Genomic DNA, 26,262 nt, shown 5'->3' on the forward strand with positions numbered 1-26,262 from the left:
TGCGGGTGGGAAACTCACATCCTCCACCCTGATCCTCAACACCGGAGCCCCTCAAGGCTGCGTGCTCAGCCCTCTGCTCTACTCCCTGTTCACTCACAACTGTGTGGCCACACACAGCTCCAACACCATCGTGAAGTTTGCTGACGACACGACCGTTATCGGCCAACTGCACAGCACATCACCAGGAAGGAGCTGCCATCAATGGAGGACCTTTACTCCCAGCGGCTCAGGAAGAAAAGCCCTCAGGATTATCAAAGACCCCCATCACCCCAGCCACAAACTGTTCTGTCTGCTGCCGTCTGGCAGACGGTACCGCAGCATCCGGACTAAAACCACCAGACTCAGGGTCAGTTTCATCCCACAGGCCATAAGACTGTTAAACACCTGAACTTTGAAACAACATCCATAACATTAAGCTGGTTGCTAATTATTTATCTAATATATCATATTCCAATGACTTGTATGTAGACTCTAATTGAACTATTTCACATTTTTCTTTTTGTATTTACTTGCACTATTTTTTTCTGTTTTTCTGTTTTATTGTGTTGCTCTGTTGGAGGAGCCTGTGACCTATGATTTTCATCGTCATAACTACACTGTAGCTATGTTCGTATGACAAATAAAAGCCTTGAACCTTGAACCTTGAATGTGTTCGGCTTCTTACTTTGTAGAATGTTCCATCTTTCTCCACACTGAGGACAGCAGGAGTCTCCTGATGGAGGTCTCTGCTCCCAGTATGAGGTGATGCACTGTCTGCAGAACCAGTGTCCACAGCTGGTAGAGACTGGATCCTTCAGGACGTCCTGACACAGAGCACAGCTGGACAGCTGCTCCTCCACAGGAACAGGACTCTTCCTCTTCCCTCTATGGAGATGAACACATCCTTTATAACACTTTACATTAGTGGAGCTGATTCTCACCAAAGGTACAAGGTGGCAAATTCTAGTTTGATTTTTTTTTTAAAAGTCTGTATAGATGCTATTTCATCATGATAAGGTAGATAGTGGTTAGTTATTCATATAATCAGGGAACCACACAGCTTTGTGTCTGGGTTCATAACATCAGCTGTATTAATCTGGTACACTTTAGCACTATGAACCCAATTTACATATAATTTGCTGTGAATTAATGTCTTTAAAGATATGGAAAGGATGCCGAAATAACAATGTAATGATAGTGATTTGTTAAAAGCCTGAGTTAATGCTTTGTCAGGTCTGTCTGCAACACAACAAGCAAAACACTTTAAATGTTAGTTTTCTGAATGGAAATCGATTAAAGCTAGGCTAACGTTGTAGCTGCTGTGTCTAAATGACATCCAGTCATAAGAACAGCAGCTATTATATTGTTAGCACCACAGACAGTCTCTGGTTTATATACAGGTACATGAAGAACCCTGATTTAACATGAGGTGCTGTAGAGCTCTGGGTGCTGATGTTCCCTCTTCTGATTCATCTCAGCATGTCAGTGACCACAGGAGCAGAAGCTCAACACTGACAGGTTTTTGTAACAGAGCGTCACAAACTTCACTCTCAAGTTGCAACTTTACAAGTTGTGTGAATACACGGGGGGGATATACATTTCACATCTTCTTTTGATTTGTGTTGCCAGGCACATTTATGCGCATTGACCCTACAGTTTATCGCACCGCACAAAATAAATCGGCTAATGATAAATACAACCAGCTCACCCGGTTATTACTATCATTATACTATATTACAGAGTGTCTGTACTCTACTGCCCTCATGTAATTATAAAAGAACCGTTTAGATGATCAGATAATATCAAAACTGTATCCTCTTCAGGTCACAGTAGAAACAGACTCTTACTTTGTGTCTGAGGGTCCGGGTTCATCTCTGAAGTCTGGAGGTTCCTCTTCAGACTGCTCACTCTTCATAAACAGACCGCATAGGACTGGAGATTTGTCCTCTTCAACTTTGAAATCACTCATCTTCTCCAGTCTGAGAGAAAAACCAGTAACACTACACACACACACACACACACACACACACACACACACACACACACACACACACACACACACACACACACACACACACACACACACACACACACACACACACACACACACACAGACACACACACACACACACACACACACACACACACACACACACACCACACACACACACACACACACACACACACACACACACACACACACACACACACACACACACACACCACACACACACACACACACACACACACACACACACACACACACACACACACACACACACACACACACACATTATAATAATAACATGATGTCAATCTAAACCATCATAATGATAAACTTGGTTTCAATACATCAACTCAGTCAGACTTCAGACAGGCTGCTCTCCATGTGACTGCGCTTGGCTGTTACATGTTATGAAACTCTGATTTAGAAACCAGGAAATGGATAAAAAAGTTCACAACATTTGAAGATGTCACTTTCAACTCCAGGAAATAAATATATTTGTATTTACAGATTATTTTCTGACATACAGTTCAACTGAGTAAATGATTAAAGTGTTAAAAAGCAGAGTCTGTTGTTAAAACTCACTCTGTTTTCCTCCTGCTGCTCTGCCGAAGTGTAAAATGGAGTCTGGCAGTTTGACTTCCTTCTTTCACTTTGAACATCCTTCCCTGTCTGTAGCTCCTCCCTTTGTTTCATAACCAGCCTCATCACATGGACAGGTACAACAGGGATTATGTTCAATTGCTCTCACAGTAAGACGGTTACAAAAACACGTATAGGAACGATATAAATAGACATGCAGCTAAAAACAAGGAAAATAAAGTTATTGAAGAAAAAGTAATAAAACCACAAAGTGAAAATAAATCTAAAAACATCCTGCATTCAAAACCTTACTTGTTGTTGTTTTGGGTACTCTAGTGTTAACTGTGTATTGTTCCATATTATATATATTTGTTTGTGGAATAGTATTACTGCTGCATGAATGCTCAAGTTTCATTTTGTAGATTATTTAAACTCCTTTATAAACTCTTTGTTTGTTTAATCAGCAGCAATGCAGATTCTATGAGATCAATAGTGTAGCAGGATAGACTGTTCAGCCCTATCACCACACGGGGCAACCTTTATAAAGAGGGGTCAGTGTCGCTCTTGCTCCCTCTTGCTCTTTGGCACGAAGGCCACTTCCGGGTTCCGCTGACGTGCTTTATCCGCTGGCACCGGTGAGTTTGCAGTGGCTGCCGTTTGTTGTACACCTAGCATGACAATTAGCCTAAATACTAAATGTATCACTGGTTGTAGACCCTTGCAGGGATCCTGCAGCCCATGTCTGCTGCCGCTGTAAATGAAGCTCTCCTGCTGTGTGTTTGTCTGAACTTGGCCTGATCGGTATGTAGTAGTGATGGTGAGATGAAGCCTTATGAAGCTTTGAAGCTTTCCAGCCAATTGGTTCGCAAAAGGGTTCATCTCATGAGGCTTCATCATGGGCTTCATTTGAACACAAACCCCCTGTTGGTGAAAGTGTGTACAACAGCCAGATTGGACATCTCAACAGTGTGCTCTATCTCATACCGAGTTCCCAATGAGTAAAGCCTTAGAATAACTCTAAACAACCAACATTAAATCATATCTTCATGTTAACAATATTGTTGTTATTCCAGTTGAATGATTGTGATTGAAAAGCCTAAGGACGCTGGTAAACATTGCAAAGAGGGATTTGTATTCCTTAATAATATTCGTAAACGTAACCATGTTGTAGCCTGAGAAAGGCTAAACCATATCAAAGAATACATTTATTAACTACATTGTCTCATTTAGCTGTAGCTTTTATAAACAACAAAAAATACGTATTGTTCAGTCGTTGAACCAGAGACCCTGCGGTCGTGAGTCAACTGCTTTCCAGCTGAGCCACAGCACACACACTACAGCTCTCTGAAAACACTGGAACATATTTATTTCTGTATTTATTCATGTTTTTATTCCTACATTTATTTATGCTTGTATCTATTTATACGTTATGACATGTTCCGACCTCTATATAAGTGAGGGTCTGAGCTCTCTTGATTCCATCGTGTCACCGGGCCCGGGTACAGGAGGGGTAATATGGTTCTTATTATACATCCATTGGTATTATGAGCGTTGTGGTTCAACCGATCTGAATCGCTTCGTGAAGCAGTCACGTGGTATCGACAGGCAGCGAGGCTTCGTTTGTCATCGATGACGTCACTGGCACAAAACGATACAAGCCTCGATACATGCTTCACAAAAAGCTTCGGGGATTACTCGACACACGCTCCGAAGCCTCGGCGCAATACGTAACATCACTAGTATGTAGACCTTCTGCTTGTCTCATTCTTCCTGAATGATCTTAACCTAGTATTGTTATTGTAACATCACCTGATCGCTTAATGTCTGCTAGGCTCTGCGCTGGAAGCGTGATAAAGGACTTCTGTTTTGCCTCTATGTCTGTGTTGCATTCACGACTGCTCTACGTCTATGAGTGTATTTATGGAGTCAGATTTGGGTCAATATTCTAGCATGTAAAACAAGCTACTCACGAGCGGAAAATGTGCTTTTACACACGCATAAAATGACTCGCGCGCAGATTAAACCGCCGCGAGCGGCTATGCGCTCGCTCGCGAGAGAGACAGCCCTCTTGCTCGCTCGCGGGAGGGTTACGGCCCCTACACACGGCGGCGTGCGTTGCCGCTTCTGCCCATTCACTTTGAATGGGGTGACGTCACTATTCGCCGAACTGCATTGTGGGAGCAAAGCGTAGCTTCTCTCGCGGTGCTCGCTGCAAAAGTAGAGCAATGTTCTACTTTTGCCGCCTCGACGGAGAAGTCAGCCAATCAAATCCCGCGTATGCAAATCTGACATTACAAGCGCTAGCCAATCAAACCGCGTGTATGTTGGGAGAGCCAGACCGCAGTTATTTCCCATATGTCAAAAAATGGAGGAGAAAATTATCGTGGCGGTACTATATGACCACCAGTCCCTCTTTACATACAGGGATACAAACCGGAGGAGCCAGGCATGGGGGGAGGTGGCAGAGACAGTGGGTGACACTGGTAGGTTTTCGCCTGTTTGGAGAGTTTATATCCAGTGTACTTCGTTTGAATGGACAGCTAGCAAGCATAGACAGTATATTTAGCCAGCATGGATGTAGCATGAATGCTTTGCTTTGTATGTCCGGGGCGGGACATTCATGTGATTGGTTGTTGGTCGCGTTGCTCGCGTTGACTCCCCAAGCTCAAGACACGCCCACCGCCAAGCGGCAACGCACGCCGCCCTGTGTAGGCTCCGTCAGCCTCACTCACTCGCGGAGTCTGTCTATGCGCGCGTGAAAAGTTTCTGACATTTATGTTGCGGAGCCACTGGACTTTGATTGACAGCTGCCAGGAAGCCCGGAGTTGCCAGGTTTGATAAATGCCTGAACTACCAAGAGCCGAGGAGTGACAGCTGCAAGATCAGTTGGACGAGATTAAATGGTAAAGTTGTCCATAAAAAACTATTATATTCGTAAAGTGTACAGCTAATATATATATTAATTAATTTGATATAAAACAATATATTTTTGAGTGGAAAACTGCTAGCTACTGTCTGCTGTATGCACCTCCCTTACGAAATGAACTATACATGAATTATAGTATTACTATAGTATACTATAAGAGTTGTATAGTGTCCTTTAGTAAGTTTGTAGTGTTCTGTAGTATTTTTCACCAGCTATTGTATTACAATAGTTTTTTCTGTAGTGCCATTTTATTAGCTATAGTAGCCCTATAATATTTCAATAGTAACACTATGTATCTAGATCTTTGTAGTATTCCTATATTTTAAATAGTATAACTATAGTATACTATATAGTGTTTCTGTAGTTGTTTTTTGAACACACTATAGAACACTCCTATAGTAATAGTATAATGAATGCATATTATTACTATAGTGTTTGTAAAAGTATTGCACTCAGAATTAATGTGTCATTTTTTTATATCAAATTAATTTATATATATATATTAGTTGTACACTTTACGAATATAATAGTTTTTTATGGACAACTTTACCATTCAATCTCGTCCACCTGATCTTGCCGCTGTCACTCCTCGGCTCTTGGTAGTTCATGCATTTATCAAACCTGGCAACTCCTGGCAGCTGTCAATCAAAGTCCAGTGGCTCCGTCCCAAAGTGCCAGAAACTTTTCATGCGCGCGTAGACAGACTCCGCGAGTGAAGCTGACACTCCCGCGAGCGAGCAAGAGGGCTCTCTCTCCTCGCGGGGGTTTAATCTGCACGCGAGGGTCATTTGAGGCGCGTGTAAAATCACATTTTCCGCTCGTGAGTAGCTTGTTTTACACGCTAGAATATTGACCCAAATCTGACTCCATAGTATTGCCTGCTGTTAGAAATTAAAATCAATGTTTTGATGGCATAATGTACCTTAAATGTACCTTCAGTTTAAATGCTGTTTTATACTGAAAAACCAGAAAATTATTGTGCACAACCAGTTAAGCTTTTATTCTGAAAATCCTTCATCTCCGGTTAGCATGTGGCTAGTTTACCATTTCTTATAGAGGTTAATTTAGTAGCGAAATGACATGGAGTGATGCACACCGAAACCTACTGATTTTAACACTGCAACTATAGACGTATTATTATTGCTGAATATTAAATGAAGGTATAGTTTATTTGAATAAAGTTATTGTTTACAGACGTGGGTAAGATGTGACAACTTCCGGAATGACCAGAAACCAAACCAGCCGTGAAGTATTTTCTGTATTTTTTAGAATATTAACTACAACGTTTAGAATGTGATGAAAGACAATATGAGGAGAAGAGGCGTGTTTAAGTATGTATTGAATGTACAATGCCTGAATCCTCTGTTTAAACGTAACAACGGACATTAAGATGTGGAGGGCCGGCCCGCAGGGAGGAGCCTGCAGAAGCTATATAAGAGCAGCACCTGAGCGGTTCGGCCTCTTTTCTCTGCTAGCGAGGGCCAGAGACAGCTGCTTTTCTGTCGGACAATATCCTGTTTGTGACTTTACCACGCCTTTTTATTAATTAAAGTACCAATTTGAAAACATCTCAGAGACTCCATTTAGTCTCCTTTTTAAGCTTCTCTTTCCTGGACGCGAGAATAACCATCACAGTTAACAATTGGTGCTCCGCGACGTGATTCTCGTTGGACAGAAGAGACTACACAACCAGCTGTTTTCCGGAGACGCGGTTTCCGTTCGACACAACGAGCTCGAATACTTGGTAAGAGGAAACCTGTTAAATCAAATTCTTCATAGTTTATGCACTACAAAATAGGTTTGTGTTGGACGGAGGCCAGCGGATCCTGAAAATAGCTGTGTATTTAATGTCAAAACAACCAAATTTATAACAATAAGAATTCCATAACACATGGCGTTGCATTTTCACAATCAGGGTGAGTTCCAATTTCTTTTTTTCTTATATCTAACCCTGCATGCTATTAATTTGTGTGTGTGTAGTATTTTAAAATATAAATGTGTGTGGCCATTGTACTTTGGGTAGGTGTCTTGTTGTGTTTTCATGTAGGTGTCCCTTGTTACGTCAGTAGTTAAATTAGCCTATGACGTAAGGATATATAAGTCCATTTAACGATTATTGTTAAGATATATGGGACATAGCGAATTGATTAAGGATCAAGTAATTGAAAACCAACAAGGCATAGCGAATCAACTTAGGGTTGAGTAACTGAAGACAGTGCTAGTCGAAAACAGTTGAGAACTGTTTTAAAAAAGTCCTTTTGAGGAAAGGCTTGATTAAGGTGTAAGCTTTATCAGTGGTCATAACTGTTCTAGTTTCAACCAAGATATTACGGGTGGCATACGAGATGTGGAGTTACAACAGCATTACGTTAAATTGACGATGGTCGCTGATAAGTTACCATAATACTCCCACCTAGCGTGTCGAAATGGCAGCAGTTGACCAATAGTGGACTATAAAGTCAAATAATACGTCGATAGGTTTATAGCTTATGCGTAAGGGTTCCTAACTTTAAGTGATGATATCAATAAGATAAAGCCCATTTTTTTCATAGTAAACTAGATAGAAATGTTATTTTAAACTCCAGTGTTGTTTTGTGTTCAATTTTCTTGACAAGATTCCACCCCGCCATTATTTAAACTCCTCAGTGAGAGCCACGAGGTGTTTTCAAATCCCTTTGTTCTTCAGGTCAAAGGTTGGAAAATCAGTTGCCATCTTGTCTTGTCCTCATGCTGAAGCCACACGGCAGTCGCCATTTCGTGAAATGCTAATTGAAAGTACTCGGTTTGTTTTGACTCACAGTCCCACTCACATGAGGCTAGGCACTCCATATTGAGAAGGACAAATCATATTTCTTGGCAGAGTTGGAACTATAAAATAGACAGGTTATCTTACCGTGGGAAGTTTGGTATTTGTAGGAGTCTGGTTTATTTGAGATATTGTTGTTTGCAAGGGGCGTATTGGCTGTTTATTTGAGATATTGTTGTTGGCAAGTGCGTATTGGCGGTTTATTTGAGGTATTCTTGTTTGCGAGTGTGTATTGGCGGTTTATTTGAGATATTCTTGTTTGCAAGTGTGTTTTGGCGGTTATGTGCTGTGTTGTTTAACCATATTCTAATTTTCTTCTCATTTTTAAGGAAATAAGCTTCTTCTTGTTAAAAAAGAGGTCAGTTTTGCAACAGCTATCCCTAGTGGATTGAGCTGGAAATTACAACAGAGTACTGGTAATACAGAATACTCTGCAGAGTAATACTCTGCTGGTAATACAGAATTATTACAAAGATACTATAACATTTTGAAGCTTAATTTTGAGTGTTATTAATGAACACATTTGCCAGGACAGAATTACAAAGTGGTTTCTAATTAAAATATGAGAAACTTTACATCATAGACTTTCAAACTAGACTGTAGAATATTCAAACACCAATTGATTAAAGCTAACACAAATTATGACATTTACATAGTTCCATACATTTCAGTATGCACTGTACACAGTAGATTTAGATTTTCACAAGACTTCGATTTTCTTATCTCAAAGTCAAAAACGATACACTGTAAACATTTATTTTAACATTTCAAAAAATGTTATCTTTTAATTTATTAATATTTTCCAAAAAAAAAAAAAAAAAACTTAAATCATTAAAAAAAAAAATATTCTAAAAAAAAAAAAAAAAAAACCTACCCAGATTTAAAGTTAAGTTCGGATGACATAGGATATTATTTATCAGGAACGAAGGTGCTAGTCGGAGGATTAGTGTTTCAATCTTTGATAACTTAATAATATTAATTCGAATAGTTAGAGAACATGTCACCAAAAGAAACTAAATTGAGACTAGACGCAGAGCCAGGCTCAACCGCAGATATCAAGGAAAGGGTAATAATCTGATCAGATGCTTTAACCTTTCCAATTAAAAGAACTATCTGGAGTGAAGATGAAGAAAGATTTATAAGAGTTACAAGTCTGATACTCCATCTGGAATATGCCAGCCTATTGGCACACAGCATAAATGTGGTCCGAGTAGCAGACCCGCCAGTGAGGGAAGACATAGCAGAAAAAACCAGACACCGTAGCTTGTAGGAACAAGACAAGGAGAAGGGAGGGGAAACTTCCAGAGAAGGCAGGGCAGACACCTCCAACAATTCAAGCTCAGGAAGAACCAGAGAATGCAGAGCAGACACCTCAAACAGTTAAATCTCAGATAGTGCCAGAGAATCAGATGCAGAACCAACAACCAGGAGGTTTCCAAGGAGGCACAGGCAGAAGATGTTTACGGTTTGAGGGATGTTACCATTGCAACCAAATGGGCCATTGGACCAGAGATTGCCCGCAACTACTAAGGCAACATGCACCAAACAATGGCCCTTCATGTAGTTACCCTGGGGGAGGTTTCCATGATTACGACAGAAGCAGGGGGTCTCAGGGATGTCAAAGACGAACAGCATTGCCAAACATGAACCAAATGCCACTGACAGCCTGGTATCAACCACAACAATGAGGAAGCTCAGAGGGCCAGACCACCAGGTGATGCATCTTCAGCACAAGGGTGTTTTGTAAACCAGCTACATTGAGCCATATCTGTCACCACAGGAGGGAGAGGTTGAATGTTATTTAAAAGATAGTGAGTAGCATATTGCATTTACACATAAAGCATCCACAGATTAGTAGAAGATTAAAACATAGTAGAACATTTAGCAGACTATTTTTGTAATTATGAGAAGGATAGAGATTACGAGTGATGTTGTTCCCCCACACAGAAAACTATTGTGTCCACACAGCTAGTGAGGTCAAGACGATGGGGTTTCCACCCAAAAATATGAAGACGGAAACCTAGTACTCGCCCAAGACGGAGGATCCATACCAAATCCTCCTGTTTACACCGACTGCAGTTCAAGGGGCGGCAATACACCTGACGTGGAGCTGTTGAGACCTAAAAACAGAAACTCGCTTCTGCTGTGGTGAAGTCTGGCTACAAAGGGAGGTGTCCGATAGGGTCGCTTGTCTCAAACCAGTGAAGAAGTCAACAAGAACCCAGCAGAACTAGAGAGTGACTGTTAGCGGGAGAACAGTGACAGAGCGACAGAGACTGGCACAACATTTTCCAGCCAGTACATAGATAGACCCCGTCAGAAGACCGGGGTCTGTGTTTAAAGGGGAACTTCATTTATTGTTAGTGGAAGTGTAGTTTTTTAGTCAATCAATTATGTGATTTATGGAGTCAGATTACATTTTTCTCATAAACACAATTTTATAATCGGTCTGAAGTATCTGTTTTAAGGCAATGAGCTGCAGATTAAATAACATAACACTGATTGAGAGCTTGGATGAAGAAGTTGTAGGGTTTTTACAACAGTTTAAAGAATCAGTTTTTATTTATTTATTCTTGAGTAATTTTACTGATTTATAGTGTAGTGCGTAAGGCACTATCTCATTTTGAGAGAGGGCCACCAGCCCTTCATGTTCTCCTGCATGTCACCCTCTGTGAGAATGGTTCGTATGTTTCCCTCTAGTTTAGATAAATATTATTTTATTATATCTTTGTTCAGCAGTATCAAACAATCCTCTAATCCTAGAATTATTGAGACGCATTAGCGACACCAGGGGTATTGTTTTTCGCAGCAACAATGATGCATAATACCAGGACAAAAGCCATTATTGCAACATGTAAACGATTTTTGTGCTAATGGCAGGTTTGAGTGAATATGTTTTTATACCATCAGAAAGCCACACATCATACGATATTTTGTACGCCTTATGGGTACACGGAGAAGTTATATTTATTTAGTGCAACGTTATGGGTTTTACATGTCCTGTTCCGAATAGGGTAATCATTGCAATATTAATTGAGCATGTTCTGCTCAAAGGAGGGAGTGTCATGATTATACAGATATGTTGATTTCAGTGACGTTGTAGTTAATGAATAATAAAATGTAGTTAATAATAGGTCTCATAACGACAAAAGGTATGCCAAAGCTTGGGCCTCCTCCAAGGAGGGAGTGGTCCAGTTTTAGATATTAGACGAATAAAAGTAATGAATATGTCAGAACTCCGAGTAATATTATCCAAGTTTTGTCTACACAGGCTAAGAAAGCTACAGAGATACAAGACGAGACACCAGAAGAGACTCCTGTTCTGCCAGGTGATTGGGTGAGGGTGAAAGTTCACAAAAGACAGTGAGCTGATCCCCGGTGGACGGAACAGTGAGAAGTTGTAACGAACTTCACACGCGCTCCGGTTTAAAGGTAAAGAAAAAGGAGCAAATTGACACCACCTCACACATTGTCACCCTTCACTGGCAACTTCCAGAACATTATTGGGAGTTAGGACTGATTTGGCAGAGCTGGAACAAAACAATAAATAGAAATAAGATAAAGATAGAAACAGCTCAAAAGACGAATTGTCTATAGATTTTTATAGATAGTACACTAAAGTGAAAACCTATTTTTGTTTTACATCTAAAAAAAGAGTCCAATTTTTGTATACGTTATTATAGTACTCATTATTTAAATTCTGTAACTGACACCAAGGGAGAAAATAGAGATGATGTCAAGAACAAAGCCAAAGCTATTGTGGGGTCCCCTAGGGATAAGAGTCAGAATAGCATTGTTGATTGTGCTCATTACACTTGGCACCTTTCTGGTTGGATGGGGAGTACAATATCAAGTAAGACATGGATCCATTAGTCCACTCATAGAGAATGCCCACATCACTAACAAAACTCCAGCTGTGTTTCAGAGACTTTCACTTATCCCTAGAGCCAAAAGATCAGCTGAGCAACAAGAGGAGGAGTTAGAAATACTCGGTCCCAAAGGTGAGGCGATTACAATCAAGATGATTCACCCCCCATATATGCAGTTCTTGTATGAAATGATGAGATGGGTTTAAGTGATTGGGATATGTAGGTGATGGGAATTTACAGATTAGGGGAATCTAAAAATACACTGGATCCATGTTTTAGTCTGTGCCAGAAACACCCCTGTTAAGTTTATGGACAACCGACCGGTGAACTGAGCACAATTATTGAAAATGATTACAGTAGAAACAGGCTACTAACCCACAAGTACAGCTTTGTACGTACAAACTCTATGAACACAATTCCCCAGCAGATTGTGGCGACATTGCAGATATGTTCAGTCACAAAAGTTAATTATGTTCTAAATAACAGTGAGATTTAAAGTAATGGAGAAAATATGGGGACGTTCTTTTATAGTGTGTGAAATATGTGGTGCTTGAAACATGTAGGTATTTTTAATCTATAGAAGAAAATGGTTTCCTGAAAGAGTTATTTGGAGTAGCCATGTTACAGTGGGTGGAAACAATGTTTAGGGATATGGCACAACCATTAGTAGACATTAATTGGGTTTAGATGACATTTAACATCTAAGACCGATAGTAAGATTAGGAAAATAGAGTGGAAAGGATTGGATATGTTTTACCTCAGTGTGTTAGAATTAACTATAGGTAATGCTGCCCGAGATCTCTCTCTCTCTCTCTGCCTGTCAGAACGCTACGACCCCATCTTCAGACAAATGACCTCACCACAGGAGACTCCTCCTCCTCCGGTTTAAAGACAGACAACCCGAGCTGAACCAACAACGACCTGAGGCATCCAGAACCATCTCCACCTGAGGCATCCAGAACCAAACCAGCATGCTGACAAAGAGGCAAACTCATCGGTCCCTCAAACAGGACATGAAGTTCCAAACTGAGCCGCGAGATTTGGCACAATAGCGGAGTGTGGGACATGAGAGCAGAATACACCACTCCATGCAACAGCGTAGAGACTGAAAAGGAGGAGATGAAATGCAAAGCAGTTGGGCCACTGAAAGAATTACAGCGGGAAGATCCAAGTGCGGATGGACTGAGGAGAAGACAGGATGGAGGAGGAGACAGAACCAGAGGAGTTGGCATGGGCCAGCAGAACCTGAGGGGGTCGTGGCTTGACGACCAGAGGGGGAGAGAAGGAACACAGGAGTGAGTGAGTTTACACATAAACACACTTATTAGAAAATAATCCTAAAAACACACTGAGGGTAGAACATATTATTCAATCTTTTCATAAAATAAACAAATTATTCTTATAGAGATTCTTATTCATGTGAGAATTTGGGGAAGATTTAATTTGTTACAATATAGATAGCAGGCAAATCTTTATTTGAATGGAAAATGTTAATGGTAGAGCTGGAACCAAGCCAAAGAAAGTATTCCAATCTAGAGTATCTATTTCTCCATTGTAGCATGGTTATTACCACAGGAGAACTGTTAAGGTGGAAACAACATTTGTTTGTAGTCCAAGATGTAGAGTTTTAAAAAGACACTAGGCAAAGAGCGATTGAAGATTTTAATTTTGAAAAAACTAGTACAATTGGGAGTAATACATGCGGGGCCTTGGATCACTCATTTTAATGGTGCATATTTTCAACAACAAATATCGTTCAGGGAGAAGGGGTTGCTCAACCCACCCTGCAGATGTTTTAAATCTTACTTGCAGCTTCAGAGGGAGCGCACGGCACCAGAGTATGAGTTTTAAAAGACAAGTGCCACCACCTCCTAATGCTCATCCATTTAATCAGTGATGACCTGACATTTAGAGATGTTATTTAAAAGGAGAAACATATCTGCCATGAGTGAACATTCCTGAATTGAACTACAAACCATTAAATGACTTCTGTTTTTGAAGTCCTTGTTAAAGCACCCAAGGTTCCACACACTGTTAAAGGGGGTTAGCATAGTTATTTAAGTAGACCAGAAATGAAAATAAATTAGTATAATGAGTTATTGATATTCCACCGGTTTTCACACCATTTCAGGGACTTTATCACTGTATTAGAACAGACCACCCCAAAGCCAGTAGGGCTAAGAGACCAGTCCCAGGGGGAGTTTAGGCTCCAGGGTAAAAGGATAGCATAGGGGCGCCCAGGGGAGGCCTAAATGTAGCACTCATTCCATGTCCTAAAATACCGATTGATCACGACGGCCTCTTCTAGAGAACATATTACTTTCATACCTTAAATGGTATGAAAGGAGGGAGGGTACATTTCTCATGAGGAGACAGTTACAAATGCTAGTAGAACAAGACGGCCCACCCCAATACAGATGTTGATGAAAATGATGAGTTAGTTTGAATGATGTTAAACGATATGGATGTTCAGAGATGAGGTTGTTCAATGAATGTCCAGCCGATGTGATTCTTTAAATGATGAAATCATGTGAAGAAGTGAGCAAAATAAAATGCTAAAATGGAGTGAATCCATTTCAATTTACTTATACTATTACAAGATAGTGTATTTTTATTTCAATTTACTCTATACTATTCCAAGATAGTTTATTTCATTTTTATTATTTTTCACTGTTCTATATGGTAGATTTCATGTATTTTAGAATCATTGCTATTCTAAAATGGGTAGTTTCTTTTCACTTTGTAAAAACAAGTGCCTTAACACTGGTATGAGAACGGTTTCTGTGAAAGGAGGGAGGAAGAAATGTAATGATACCAAGCCATTCCTGCTATTTTGAAGAACCATATTGAATGTTAACACTAGAAGTTATGCACAAGGGAAAACTTTTATGTTTGAACACAGTCAAAGTATTTTTGTATTTTTGTAAAATTGAGGATATTCGCACTATTCCATTTTGATTGTATGTTTTTGATATGAGTTATGTACTATGCAGAGTTCAGATAAAGAACTCATTGATTTCAGTATTATACACACCTTTTAGGTGTGTAAGGAGGGACTGTTAGAAATTAAAATCAATGTTTTGATGGCATAATGTACCTTAAATGTACCTTCAGTTTAAATGCTGTTTTATACTGAAAAACCAGAAAATTATTGTGCACATCCAGTTAAGCTTTTATTCTGAAAATCCTTCATCTCCGGTTAGCATGTGGCTAGTTTACCATTTCTTATAGAGGTTAATTTAGTAGCGAAATGACATGGAGTGATGCACACCGAAACCTACTGATTTTAACACTGCAACTATAGACGTATTATTATTGCTGAATATTAAATGAAGGTATAGTTTATTTGAATAAAGTTATTGTTTACAGACGTGGGTAAGATGTGACAACTTCCGGAATGACCAGAAACCAAACCAGCCGTGAAGTATTTTCTGTATTTTTTAGAATATTAACTACAACGTTTAGAATGTGTTAAAGGAAAAGTGATGAAAGACAATATGAGGAGAAGAGGCGTGTTTAAGTATGTATTGAATGTACAATGCCTGAATCCTCTGTTTAAACGTAACAACGGACATTAAGATGTGGAGGGCCGGCCCGCAGGGAGGAGCCTGCAGAAGCTATATAAGAGCAGCACCTGAGCGGTTCGGCCTCTTTTCTCTGCTAGCAAGGGCCAGAGACAGCTGCTTTTCTGTCGGACAATATCCTGTTTGTGACTTTACCACGCCTTTTTATTAATTAAAGTACCAATTTGAAAACATCTCAGAGACTCCATTTAGTCTCCTTTTTAAGCTTCTCTTTCCTGGACGCGAGAATAACCATCACAGTTAACACTGCCTAACTGTTGCCTGGACCGCTGGTCTGCCCTCACGGCTGTGTCTGTCTGCACAGTCGGCTTGCCTGCCCTACTGTGCTTCACTGCCACACTACTGCCTGGCGGGTGTTGCTCTTGGCCTACATTGTCTGTCTTGGTATCACTGTGACTTTGCTCTTCATTACAGGGCCATATTTTAAACATTGTTATCGTGGACTGTTCGATTAATCTCTGTTCATGATTACTTATTTCATTGAGTTAAGTTTGTTTTGTTTATTTAATTCAAGATTAATTCAAGACTGTTAGGTTGATTTTTGTTTCTTTGGTTTAGTTTTCGACCCTGTTGCTTTACATTTGTTTTGTTTATTTCAGTTACTTGAAATCAGTATTTTGTAGTATTCTTGACTTTTTATTGTCTTATACTTATCTTATGTGTTGGTCGGTGTATTAATTTGTTTTTACTGTTTATCCCAGTAATTGTTTATTGTTTGCCCTTCTTAGTTGCTGAGAGCCAAAGGTGTGGTGCTGGTGTCCCCGGTGGTGGCTTCCCCCTTTGTGTGTCGTGCTGTGCTACCCCCGATTTGTGTTCCTTCGTGTGAGTGTGTAGTGATCACGGGTGCCTTAATTTACTTTGTTGGGATCCCTCTCACCCCTCGTCACCTCCATCCACTGGTAAGCCTCAGCATCCCTGAATTAAGAGTTCCCCTCTTCATTTCCAGTGTGTATAATTATCTTATGGTGTTTTTAATGATATTTTAATGCCAGAAATAAAACATTTGATAAATTGGAACCACGTCTCCTACCCCTCAGTATCACAAACCTGAGTGCCTTGTTGGTACTTGGAATAATTATTTCCTTGGGTGCAATTCCCAAGGTGGCGTTGTCTGGCTTTTAGTTGAATAGGATTTCCAACAAACACCCCCACGTGCCGCCACACTAGCAACCACCTTGGTAACAATGAAAACGTTTTATAGACACAATTTCCTGAAGTAATCTTCGTAATAACTAGCAAACTTAAGATTGTGTACATCTACTGCACACATACTCTGAAATACCAACTCACATTTCTCGCATCAAATGACATCAAAACGCATTTTAATGGCCAAACTAACCTTAAAATAGGCATTTTCCACCGAGAATAAAACGAAGTTCGGCCATGTTTTTTTTTCTGAAGGGAGAAATTTGAAGATCACGTGACATAGACGCCAGCCATTGGAATGAATGGTGAAAAAAGACGTAGGGATCTTACAATTTCAGAGACGTTTTTGTAGAAATACTACGTCCCAAGTTGTGGACCAACGTAGTTATTACACGTTTTTTTGTGAGACTGGGTTGGAAGTTCAACACTGTATCTATAGCAGGGGATCCATCACAATGAAGGATTGAAGAGTATGTGCATCAATAGCATGTTGCTAAGAAGTGTCTAAATGAGATGACTAATGGCGCTTTTCCACTGCAGGGCCTCGCTCGGCTTAGTACGGTATGGCTAGGCCTCGTTAGGCCTTGTTAGGCCAGGCTCACTTTATGCTGCGTTTCCATTACAGTTTAGGAACTGGGGCAGTATCTATAGTAACGCAGTGGGCAGAACACACAACCAACATCAGCCGTTAGCCCTCAGAGCTCACAGCTCCTCATATCTGTTCAGAAACTAGACAAAAGTTAAACAAGTACAAACCACAGACTGTCTGTGTCATGGAGAATACAGTCGCTGCTTTATTTATGTCTGTATAGGCCGTTCTTGTGAGTGTGGACGGTCGGAGCATATACTGCGTTAGCTTAGCCCAGGGGTTCCCAACCTTTTTTCCCAAGAGCCCCCCCAAATGACTCCTGTTGGAAGTTGCGCCCCCCCCCCCCCCCCACACACACACACAAACAAAGTTTAAAAGTCTCAAAAATGCTACAACTACCGTCATAAACTGGATGAATGTGAAGTATTTTGTTAAAGGAGGATGAAAGCATAGTTAAGGAGCACTATTGGAGTGACTTTGATGGTTATTGGACTCAGGATTAATTCATTTGGATTCCCGCTGTATGAAGAAATGAAAGGACGGCGCAAGTGGAAACAATTCACAAAGGGATTAAACTGTTTAAAACACATGCTCAAAGTAAGCCGGATTTTGCCGATGTGTTTATGTGGATTCAAAAGTCGTAAATAATCTACAAAATGGAGACCGATCTGATCGGAGCAACTGTGACAAATAATCCAACTGAAACCGGCATGGACAATGACTATGTTTTAAAAATGCGCTTATCCAGAAAAGCCTGGTTTGGACACTTTACCGGCAGAAGAAATATTTCTATTAAAGAAATAATTATACATTTATGTATTTTTATGCCTTTAATAGATAAATAAATCTCTCCACTCCCTAGCCCCTCCATACATCTCTGACCTCCTTCAGCCCTACACCCCCTCTCGTCACCTGCGGTCCTCCGACAAAGGGCTGCTCTCCATCCAGCGCTCCAAGCTGAAAACATTTGGCAACAGAGCCTTCAGTGTCGCAGCCCCCACCCTCTGGAATCCTCTACCCTCTGCAATCAGGAATGCAGACTCTCTGGACACCTTCAAAAAACACCTCAAACACCATCTGTTCACTCAGGCCTTTGGCCTCAACTAATATGCAGTATCCAGCAAACTGTTCATGTTTTGTTTTCTTCAGCCTATGTATCTGTATGATTGTTATTACTTTGTTGTTGTTGTTACTTCCCATTGTAAAGCGTCCTTGGGTTTCGTGAAAAGCGCTATAGAAATTGAAATTATTATTATTAATAGCTACTAACTTGAATTTGTATTCAAGTTAGTAGGTTGGGAACCACTGGCTTAGCCAATCTCCATTCAGAAAACACACATTTTAAAAAGTTTTTCGCCTGCCGTCCGTCTGCAGACTTGTCAAAGCATTAATTCATGTTTTTTACAAACCGGTATCAGTATGTTGTTACTTCGGCATAATTTTGAAACGTGTATTACAATTAAATCACGGTAAAATATGTTTATTTTGTTTAGCATACTCAGCCCGGTTGTTGGCCCGGAAAGAACCTCGATTTTGGAGAGCCAGAAAACTGAAAAAGTACCCGCTAGCCGGAACCACGCCAAGTGAAAACGCAACCAAAAACGGGCCAGGCATGGCCTCCTTAAACCGCGCTGTAGTGGAAGTGCGCAATAAATGTCATCACTCCCAACATTAGCCACCTTTAGCTTAGCGGTGGTGACGTGAAGTCATGTGACCATGCTGTAGTTCCTTTATAGCCCAAGGTTGTGGTCGAATAGTCCAAAAATCAGCTCCTAACGTCTAACCCTATCGTCTATCCCTTGACCTCTGAGTGAAACGTCATGGGGTTAAGGGATAGTGGATAGGAGAATTCAAAAGGACTTAGGAGAAGAGGTACTTTAGAGAATCCGAATGCACTTTCACTATCCGACGTGTTTATGATGCACCAGCGGACGTTTTGTTATTTTTTATTGTTATATTCAATCTCATTATCTACCGGCATTTTTTAAGCTTGTAAAGGGAAGAACACAGCTCGCCTCTCACTCGCCACTCTGCTCTTCCACAGCGCCGCTTCCCCTCCCTCTGCTGACATTATGAATGTAAGGCACAGTAATCATAGATAACACTGCAGGGTCCGTTACAGTTTGTTTTCATCTGATTTCAAATAAACAAAGTCTTGGCATTCAGAATATTAAACTTGTTTCGGCAAATGCAGATGATAAATACAGCTTTGAAGCTTTTAATGGCATAATTACAAGCGGAGAACGGAGTAACTTGACGTCACAGCAAGCATAACAACAGCCGGGGTTTCTCCTGAGAGTTTTCCCCGGGAAACAAACGCAAAAATACACAAACACACACACGTATACACACACACACACACACACACGTATATACACACACACACTCGCGAGCTTCCCCAGACCAGTAATCCAAACGAAAATATCTTTCCTCCGTACTACTTTGATCATTTGCTCCGCTAATAATCAATCAGATCGATCCAGAGAAGAGGAAACTTTGAAGGCCTTTTTCTCAAAATGATGACAGTCATTATATAATGTGACATATTTTGCTTAATATTTGGAGTACAAAAACAATCCTGATAGAAAGCTAGGAATCTCCTCTTTCCAACAGTGTATACAACTCAAAATGTGTCTTCGGATCAATGCGACTGATTTCGATGGAGCAGGTCATTTTGCATTAGGTAAAATACAGCAGGCAGACATAACAGGAAGAACATGTACATTTTAATCCAATCAAATAGGACATTGTCACACCATTCAAATGTATCCATGTACATTACAACCAATAACAAAGCTTATGTGTTTATTTGTTACGTTGTTTACGTTATGTGTTACGTTGTTCAGTGTGTGTCAGCCGTTAACCTAGATAGATAAACTTGCAAACATGTCAGAAGTCACCATCCCCATCCCCCTGCCCAAGCAGCGCCCCAGGCGCACAATCACCTTCAGAGACACCAAATCAGTGAGTGCATCAGCCCTATCAGACCTCCTCATAACCCACATGGCCCCGGCTCTCTCCGACACCTCGCCGGACGTGTTGGTGGCCCGCTACAACACTGCCCTCTCTCTCAGCCTGGACTCTCTGGCTCCCCTCAGAAGCCGGACGGTGTCTTTTCTCCGCCCGGCACCATGGTTCACCTCTGATCTTCGCACAATGAAGCAAACTGGTCGTCGGTTGGAGCGGCTTTCCAGACGAACTGGCCTCACCGTCCACCGTATGGCCCTGGTGGACCATGTAAGGTCCTACAAGGAGGCTCTCTCCAAGACCAAGACCGCCTACTACTCCTCCCTCATCACCTCACAACAAAATCACCCCAGATCCTTATTCTCCACCATCAACCGACTGCTCCGCCCCCTCCCTGCCACGCACACTGCTGAAGCTCCTGACCTCTGCTCCAAATTCCTCAACTTTTTTCAGGCTAAGGTGATCTCCATTCATCAACAACTCCTGGTGCCCGCCCCCTCCCCCTCTCTGCACTGGCCCCTGACACAGAAATGCACACACCCGGCTCAACCCCTCAATCCCCAATGCTCTCTCTCCTCCTTCTCCCCAGTGGATGTTCCACTGGTCTCAAAGCTGGTGACCAATGCTAAGGCCTCCACCTGCTCCCTTGACCCCATGCCCACGGTGCTGGTCAAGGCCTGCCTTCCCACCCTCTGCCCCATCATAACAGACATCATCAACTCCTCTCTGTCATCTGGTATAGTTCCCTCCTGCTTCAAAACCGCCTCCATCACTCCCATCCTCAAGAAGCCTGGTTTGGACCCTGAGGAGCTGAACAACTACCGACCGATCTCCAACCTTCCTTTCCTTAGCAAAACCTTGGAAAGAGCAGTCGCTGCCCAGCTTCATCAACATCTGTCCAACCATGAGCTCTACGAACCCCTACAGTCAGCCTACAGAGCACATCACAGCACAGAGACCGCCCTCCTCAAGATCACTAATGACCTCCTTCTCGCTGCTGACTCCGGACAAATCAGTATTCTCATCCTCCTCGACCTCTCTGCTGCTTTTGACACTGTTTCTCATACAGTCCTCCTGAAATGCCTCTCTAACAACCTTGGCATCACTGGCACAGCTCTGTCATGGTTTCAGTCCTATCTATCAACCAGGTCTCAGTTTGTTAGCATCAGCGGCTCATCCTCCCCCTCGGCCCCAGTCAACCATGGTGTCCCCCAAGGCTCCGTGCTTGGTCCCCTACTTTTCACCATTTACATGCTCCCCCTTGGCCAGATCATACGTCAATTCGGTCTCAATTTCCACTGCTACGCTGACGACACTCAGCTCTATCTCAGCACCTCACCATCCGCCCAGCTCCCTCCACAGTCTTTGGTCAACTGTCTCCACGCCATAAAAACCTGGATGACAGCAAATCTACTCAAACTCAACAGTAAGAAGACTGAGCTCATGGTTGTGGCCCCCAAAGCACTGCTCCGGAAGGTTGGGGATCTCCTCCTCCACATTGACGGCTGTTCCATCTCCCCGTCTCCCGAAGTCCGTAACCTGGGTGTCATCCTTGACTCCACTCTCTCATTTCAGTCACACATCAAATCCGTCACTAAGTCTGCCTTCTATCACCTCAGGAACATCTCCCGTCTACGACCATCACTCTCTGATTCCGTGGCCGAGACCCTCATTCATGCATTCGTCTCCTCCCGGTTGGATTACTGCAACGGAGTCCTGTTCGGGGTTCCCAGTAAAGCCCTGGACAGGCTCCAGTATGTGCAGAACTCGGCTGCCAGGGTGCTCACTCACACCAAGCCCTGGCAGCACATCACCCCCACCCTGATCCACCTACACTGGCTCCCAGTCAAGCACCGTATCACCTATAAACTCCTTCTTCTGACTTACAAATCCCTCCATGCCCTCGCCCCCCAATACCTGTCTGACCTTCTCCGCTACCACACTCCATCCCGGAAGCTAAGATCATCTGGACAGGATCTCCTCTCCACCCCCCCGCACCAGGTTGCGGACTTTTGGTGACAGAGCCTTCAGTGTGGCATCCCCCACCCTCTGGAACTCTCTCCCCCCCGAAATCCGCAGCGCCCCAACCCTGGACATTTTCAAAAAAGCCCTCAAAACGCACCTTTTTACCAAGGCTTTCGCCACTGTATAGTTAGTTTAATAGGTTTACTTTTCCGCTACTTCCCCCCCCCCCCCCACCCCCTTAACCTGTCTGCCTTTTTTCCCCTACTCCCCTCCCCCCCCTACCCGACTTGTAAAGCGACCTTGGGTTTCCTGAAAGGCGCTATAAAAATATTATTTATTATTATTATTATTAGAAGAACCGGCGCATAAGAAAACAAAATACAGTCAAACTAAGCTGAAATTCAACAACTTGAATGTCACATCCCTGACATCCACAACTCCGGAGCCTGGTCCTTCAACCATAGAACCACCTCCGGAGCCTGGTCCTTCAACCATAGAACCAGCGCAGCCAGATGAACCCCAGCAGCAGCTCTGCGGCCGCAGAGGCTGTCAAAACCGCCGCCGCCGGCATCGTTGAACCGAAACAGGCTGGTTCCGACTGCATGGTGGTTTGTTGTCGGGACATTGAGACGGGCAAATAAAAGCTTATTTGGGCAAAGAGAAGGTACTTCAATGCAGAATGGTACAAAAACAGAGAGTGGTTAATTATTTGCAAAACCACTAAACGAGCCTTCTGTGAAATATGCAGATCTGCTACGGCTTGTAACTTTCTCCAAATGTGGAGATGACAGCTTTGTAAATACCGAGTTAATAACTGGAACTTTTCACAGAGCTTACTTCAGTCAAACACCAGTCAACATTCAGCTTGTCAAACAAGAGCGTAGCAGGAAAAAAGAAGAGATGGAATGAGCAACTGCGCTGTCATATGTGGGCTGGTCTGTATAGTTTAATGTACAGGAAAGGAGTGAGCAGAGGGTTGAGTTGTCCATTCTTGTTCTGTTTTCTCTGACTATCTTCCTCCTGAAGACCCTCTCAGACTTTCATTTGCTCGCGCTACTAAAGAGACACGTTACCATGAAAACCAAACAATGGTGTAGCTGTATTGAAGTCCGAGTGGAAACAGTAACATTTGGTGCATTATGTTAGAATGAAACAAATCAGATTTAGTCAGAAATCGGGAGAAATGCGGGATAAATATGACCCCGGGAGGAAAACGGGAGTCTCCCGCAAAAATCGGGAGGGTTGGCAAGTAGGCTATGTCACATACACACGCACTCTTTGGCCCCCCCACTTCTGAAATAAATCCGGCGCCGCTGACTTGAGTCGAGCTTTTCGTAAAGAAGGCGGTCCAGCTCTCTGAGAGCATTGATCAGAACCCTGCAGGCTGCAGCTCCTTTATTTCGCACCACGTCCACCACCTCTCGTGCTCCGTCTCGTGCTCCGTCATTTTGGGATTTGGTTTTGGCTGACTCCATTTCAGATTCACTGATCACTTCAAACTGAAAGAGTTTATCCAGAAGGTCCTTCAGGAGAGGTAGAGATACTCTTTTAATGAACTCTGTCCGAACTGAGAGCAGCCACTCCTCTGCTGGGTCTCTGCTCTCTGCTGGGACATTTCTCTGGGACAATTCCTTCCTTGGATCTGGAAGACAAACAGGGAAAATACTTGTGTTAACCAACATTCACATTAAACAGATCTCTTAACAATTAAAGTAGGCCTATAACTCAACATTCCCAGAGGTGGCTTTCTGTTCACCTAAAGTTATAATATTGTAGCGTTCACAAGGTGAGTCGGAAACAGGCTTCTCGTTATTAGGCTTTAATAACTCTTGTTCTTTACAGATGATCACAGGTACATGTACACCTTGTGGGTTCTACCTCACACTAACACAACTCCTACCCCTACACATATATATATATAGCAGTGTCTACGTCACAACTCCCCGCCCTCCCCCAACCACATCACTGTGCAGCATCACTGTGCAGCTCTATGATTGGCAGAGAGACGGGGGATGCCTGAGTGACACCCTGGACATCCTATGCAGGGTCGCTACACTACCCCCCCACTACAAAGTTCCTCGCCCACGAGGAACAAATAAACACAGCACAACACTACATCTACACACTGTACTTTGACTAGGAAGGTCTGGGTGGACTACCATCCCTTCCAGTGAGACCAGGGCGCATTCTTGCCCTCTACAGGAACTGAGGGGTCTCACTATAACTTTACTACCACACAAAGTCTCTGAAGCGACCCGGGGGTCGTGTCTGCCTTCTCGGCAGGGGGACTGGGGTCAGGAGGACCGGGGTTGCCGGATCTGGCCCAGGCGGAGAAAAAATGGGGGGACTCTCAGTCCCTGATGGGGGACTGCTGCTCTGTTTGCCGGGGGGCCTGAGTGGGGATGTCAAGGGGACCCCGATGTTCCTTGGGTCTGTGGGGAAGCGACTCCTCTGTACGGAGCCAACCTGTCTCTGTGGAGCACCACTTTTCTCCCCTTTGGTGGCAGCTGCACCCTGTAGACCACTTCCCCCACCCTCTCCAGTACTCTGCAGGGACCAACCCACTGACTGTCCAGTTTTGGGCACCGGCCTTTCTTTCGTTGTGGGCTGTAGACCCAAACCAGCTCCCCGGCCCGAAAATGCTGCCCTCTGGTCCTGGTGTCGTAGTTCCGCTTCTGTCTCACCGCAGCACTTTTCTGCTGATTGCGGGCAAAGGCGTGAGTGGAATCAAGGCGGTCCTGAAGTCTCCTGGCATACTCAGGACCTGGAGGCGTGTCTAGGGAATCTGGTGGCCGACCAAACGCCAACACAGCAGGGGTTCGAAGCTCTCTCCCCAACATGAGGAGGGCAGGCGAACAGGCTGAGGACTCCTGGACTGCAGACCGACATGCCATGAGCACAAGGGGCAGATGCTCGTCCCAGTCGCGCTGATGCTGAGACGTGAGGATGGCCAGCTGCTGTCCCATGGTGCGATGGAATCTCTCGACTAGTCCGTCGCTCTGTGGTCGCAAGGGGGAGGTGCGTGTTTTGTGCATGCCCAGTTGTGAGCACATGGAGGCGAACACCCGGGACTCGAAATGTCTCCCCTGGTCACTGTGCAGGGTCTCCAAAACGGCTGAACATGCCGGCCACCAAGGCATCTGCGACTGTCTCTGCTTCTTGATCAGGGAGAGCATACGCCTCCGGCCACTTTGTGAAGTAGTCTATGGCCGTGAGAACGTAGCGGTTACCCCTGTTTGACAAGGGTAGAGGCCCCACCACATCAACCGCTACTCTCTCCATCGGGGCCCCGACGGGAAACTGTTGCAGCGGAGCATGGGAACGACCAGGGGGGCCCTTCCGCGCCATACACGGATCACAGCGGCGACAGAAGTCTTCGACATCCCTCCTGCACTGCCCCAAGTAGCAGCCCTGACGAAGGCGCCGGAGAGTCTTAGTGACGCCAAAGTGCCCAGAGCCTGCCATGCATGGCCTTGAGTACGACCTCTTGCAGACCCCTCGGGACCACCACTTGCCACCTCTTCTCCCCCGTTGCTGACTCCTTCCACGCCCACTGTAGTACGCCCTGACACAGACGTAGAGTCTCAAACTGAGACCACAGCCCCTTGGTTGCTTTGGAGAGCACTGCCACTTCCTCCCACGGTGGCCGCTGCTGCGACTCAACCCACTGCAGTACAGGCTGTAGAACGGCGTCCCGCTCTTGCTGTTGCTTCCACTCTGTCACATCCACTGTCTGGAGCTCCCGGCAGATAACCTCTTCCCCTTGCTGCGCTGCCGCACAGACGATGTCCTCCTCCAGCAGCTCCTTTTCACGAGTCTCTCTCTTCTCGCAGTAGTGGCATCC

At 43.4% G+C, this 26,262-nt stretch overlaps 2 protein-coding genes across 3 annotated transcripts in view; both read right to left on the reverse strand.

Annotated features, from left to right (window-relative positions):
- Positions 1-341: 341 nt before the first annotated feature.
- On the reverse strand, positions 342-2,730 carry LOC117550663 (nuclear factor 7, ovary-like). Of its 2 annotated transcripts, XM_034223139.1 has the most exons (3): positions 2,570-2,730; positions 1,827-1,979; positions 342-864 (listed from the first exon to the last, which is right to left on the reverse strand). In XM_034223139.1, the coding sequence occupies exons 1-3, from the start codon at positions 2,644-2,646 to the stop codon at positions 603-605; spliced, it is 492 nt and encodes a 163-aa protein (XP_034079030.1). In that variant the 5' UTR covers positions 2,647-2,730; the 3' UTR covers positions 342-602. The 2 variants fall into 2 exon arrangements, with proteins under 2 accessions (XP_034079030.1, XP_034079031.1); XM_034223140.1 differs by lacking the exon at positions 2,570-2,730 and having other exon boundaries at positions 1,827-2,042.
- Positions 2,731-23,510: 20,780 nt separating this feature from the next.
- LOC117550662 overlaps positions 23,511-26,262 on the reverse strand; it is a gene marked incomplete at its 5' end in the record, with an annotated part of 56,948 nt that continues 54,196 nt past the window's right edge. The window contains one exon of the mRNA XM_034223138.1: positions 23,511-24,060. Within this exon, the coding sequence (XP_034079029.1) occupies positions 23,678-24,060 (383 nt within the window). The remainder of the gene's footprint in view (positions 24,061-26,262) is intronic.

This window comes from Gymnodraco acuticeps, unplaced genomic scaffold (assembly GCF_902827175.1).
Source record: "Gymnodraco acuticeps unplaced genomic scaffold, fGymAcu1.1, whole genome shotgun sequence".
In the NCBI taxonomy this organism is placed as follows: domain Eukaryota; kingdom Metazoa; phylum Chordata; class Actinopteri; order Perciformes; family Bathydraconidae; genus Gymnodraco; species Gymnodraco acuticeps.

Excerpts from the sequence above, each read along its gene's own strand:
- LOC117550663 (XM_034223139.1), bottom strand. The coding sequence starts at position 2,646 with ATGTTCAAAGTGAAAGAAGGAAGTCAAACTGCCAGACTCCATTTTACA. Across the intron at positions 1,980-2,569 it reads AGCAGCAGGAGGAAAACAGA|TGTTACTGGTTTTTCTCTCA; the intron begins GTGAGTTTTAAC and ends GTGTGTGTGTAG. Across the intron at positions 865-1,826 it reads CCCGGACCCTCAGACACAAA|AGGGAAGAGGAAGAGTCCTG; the intron begins GTAAGAGTCTGT and ends TCATCTCCATAG.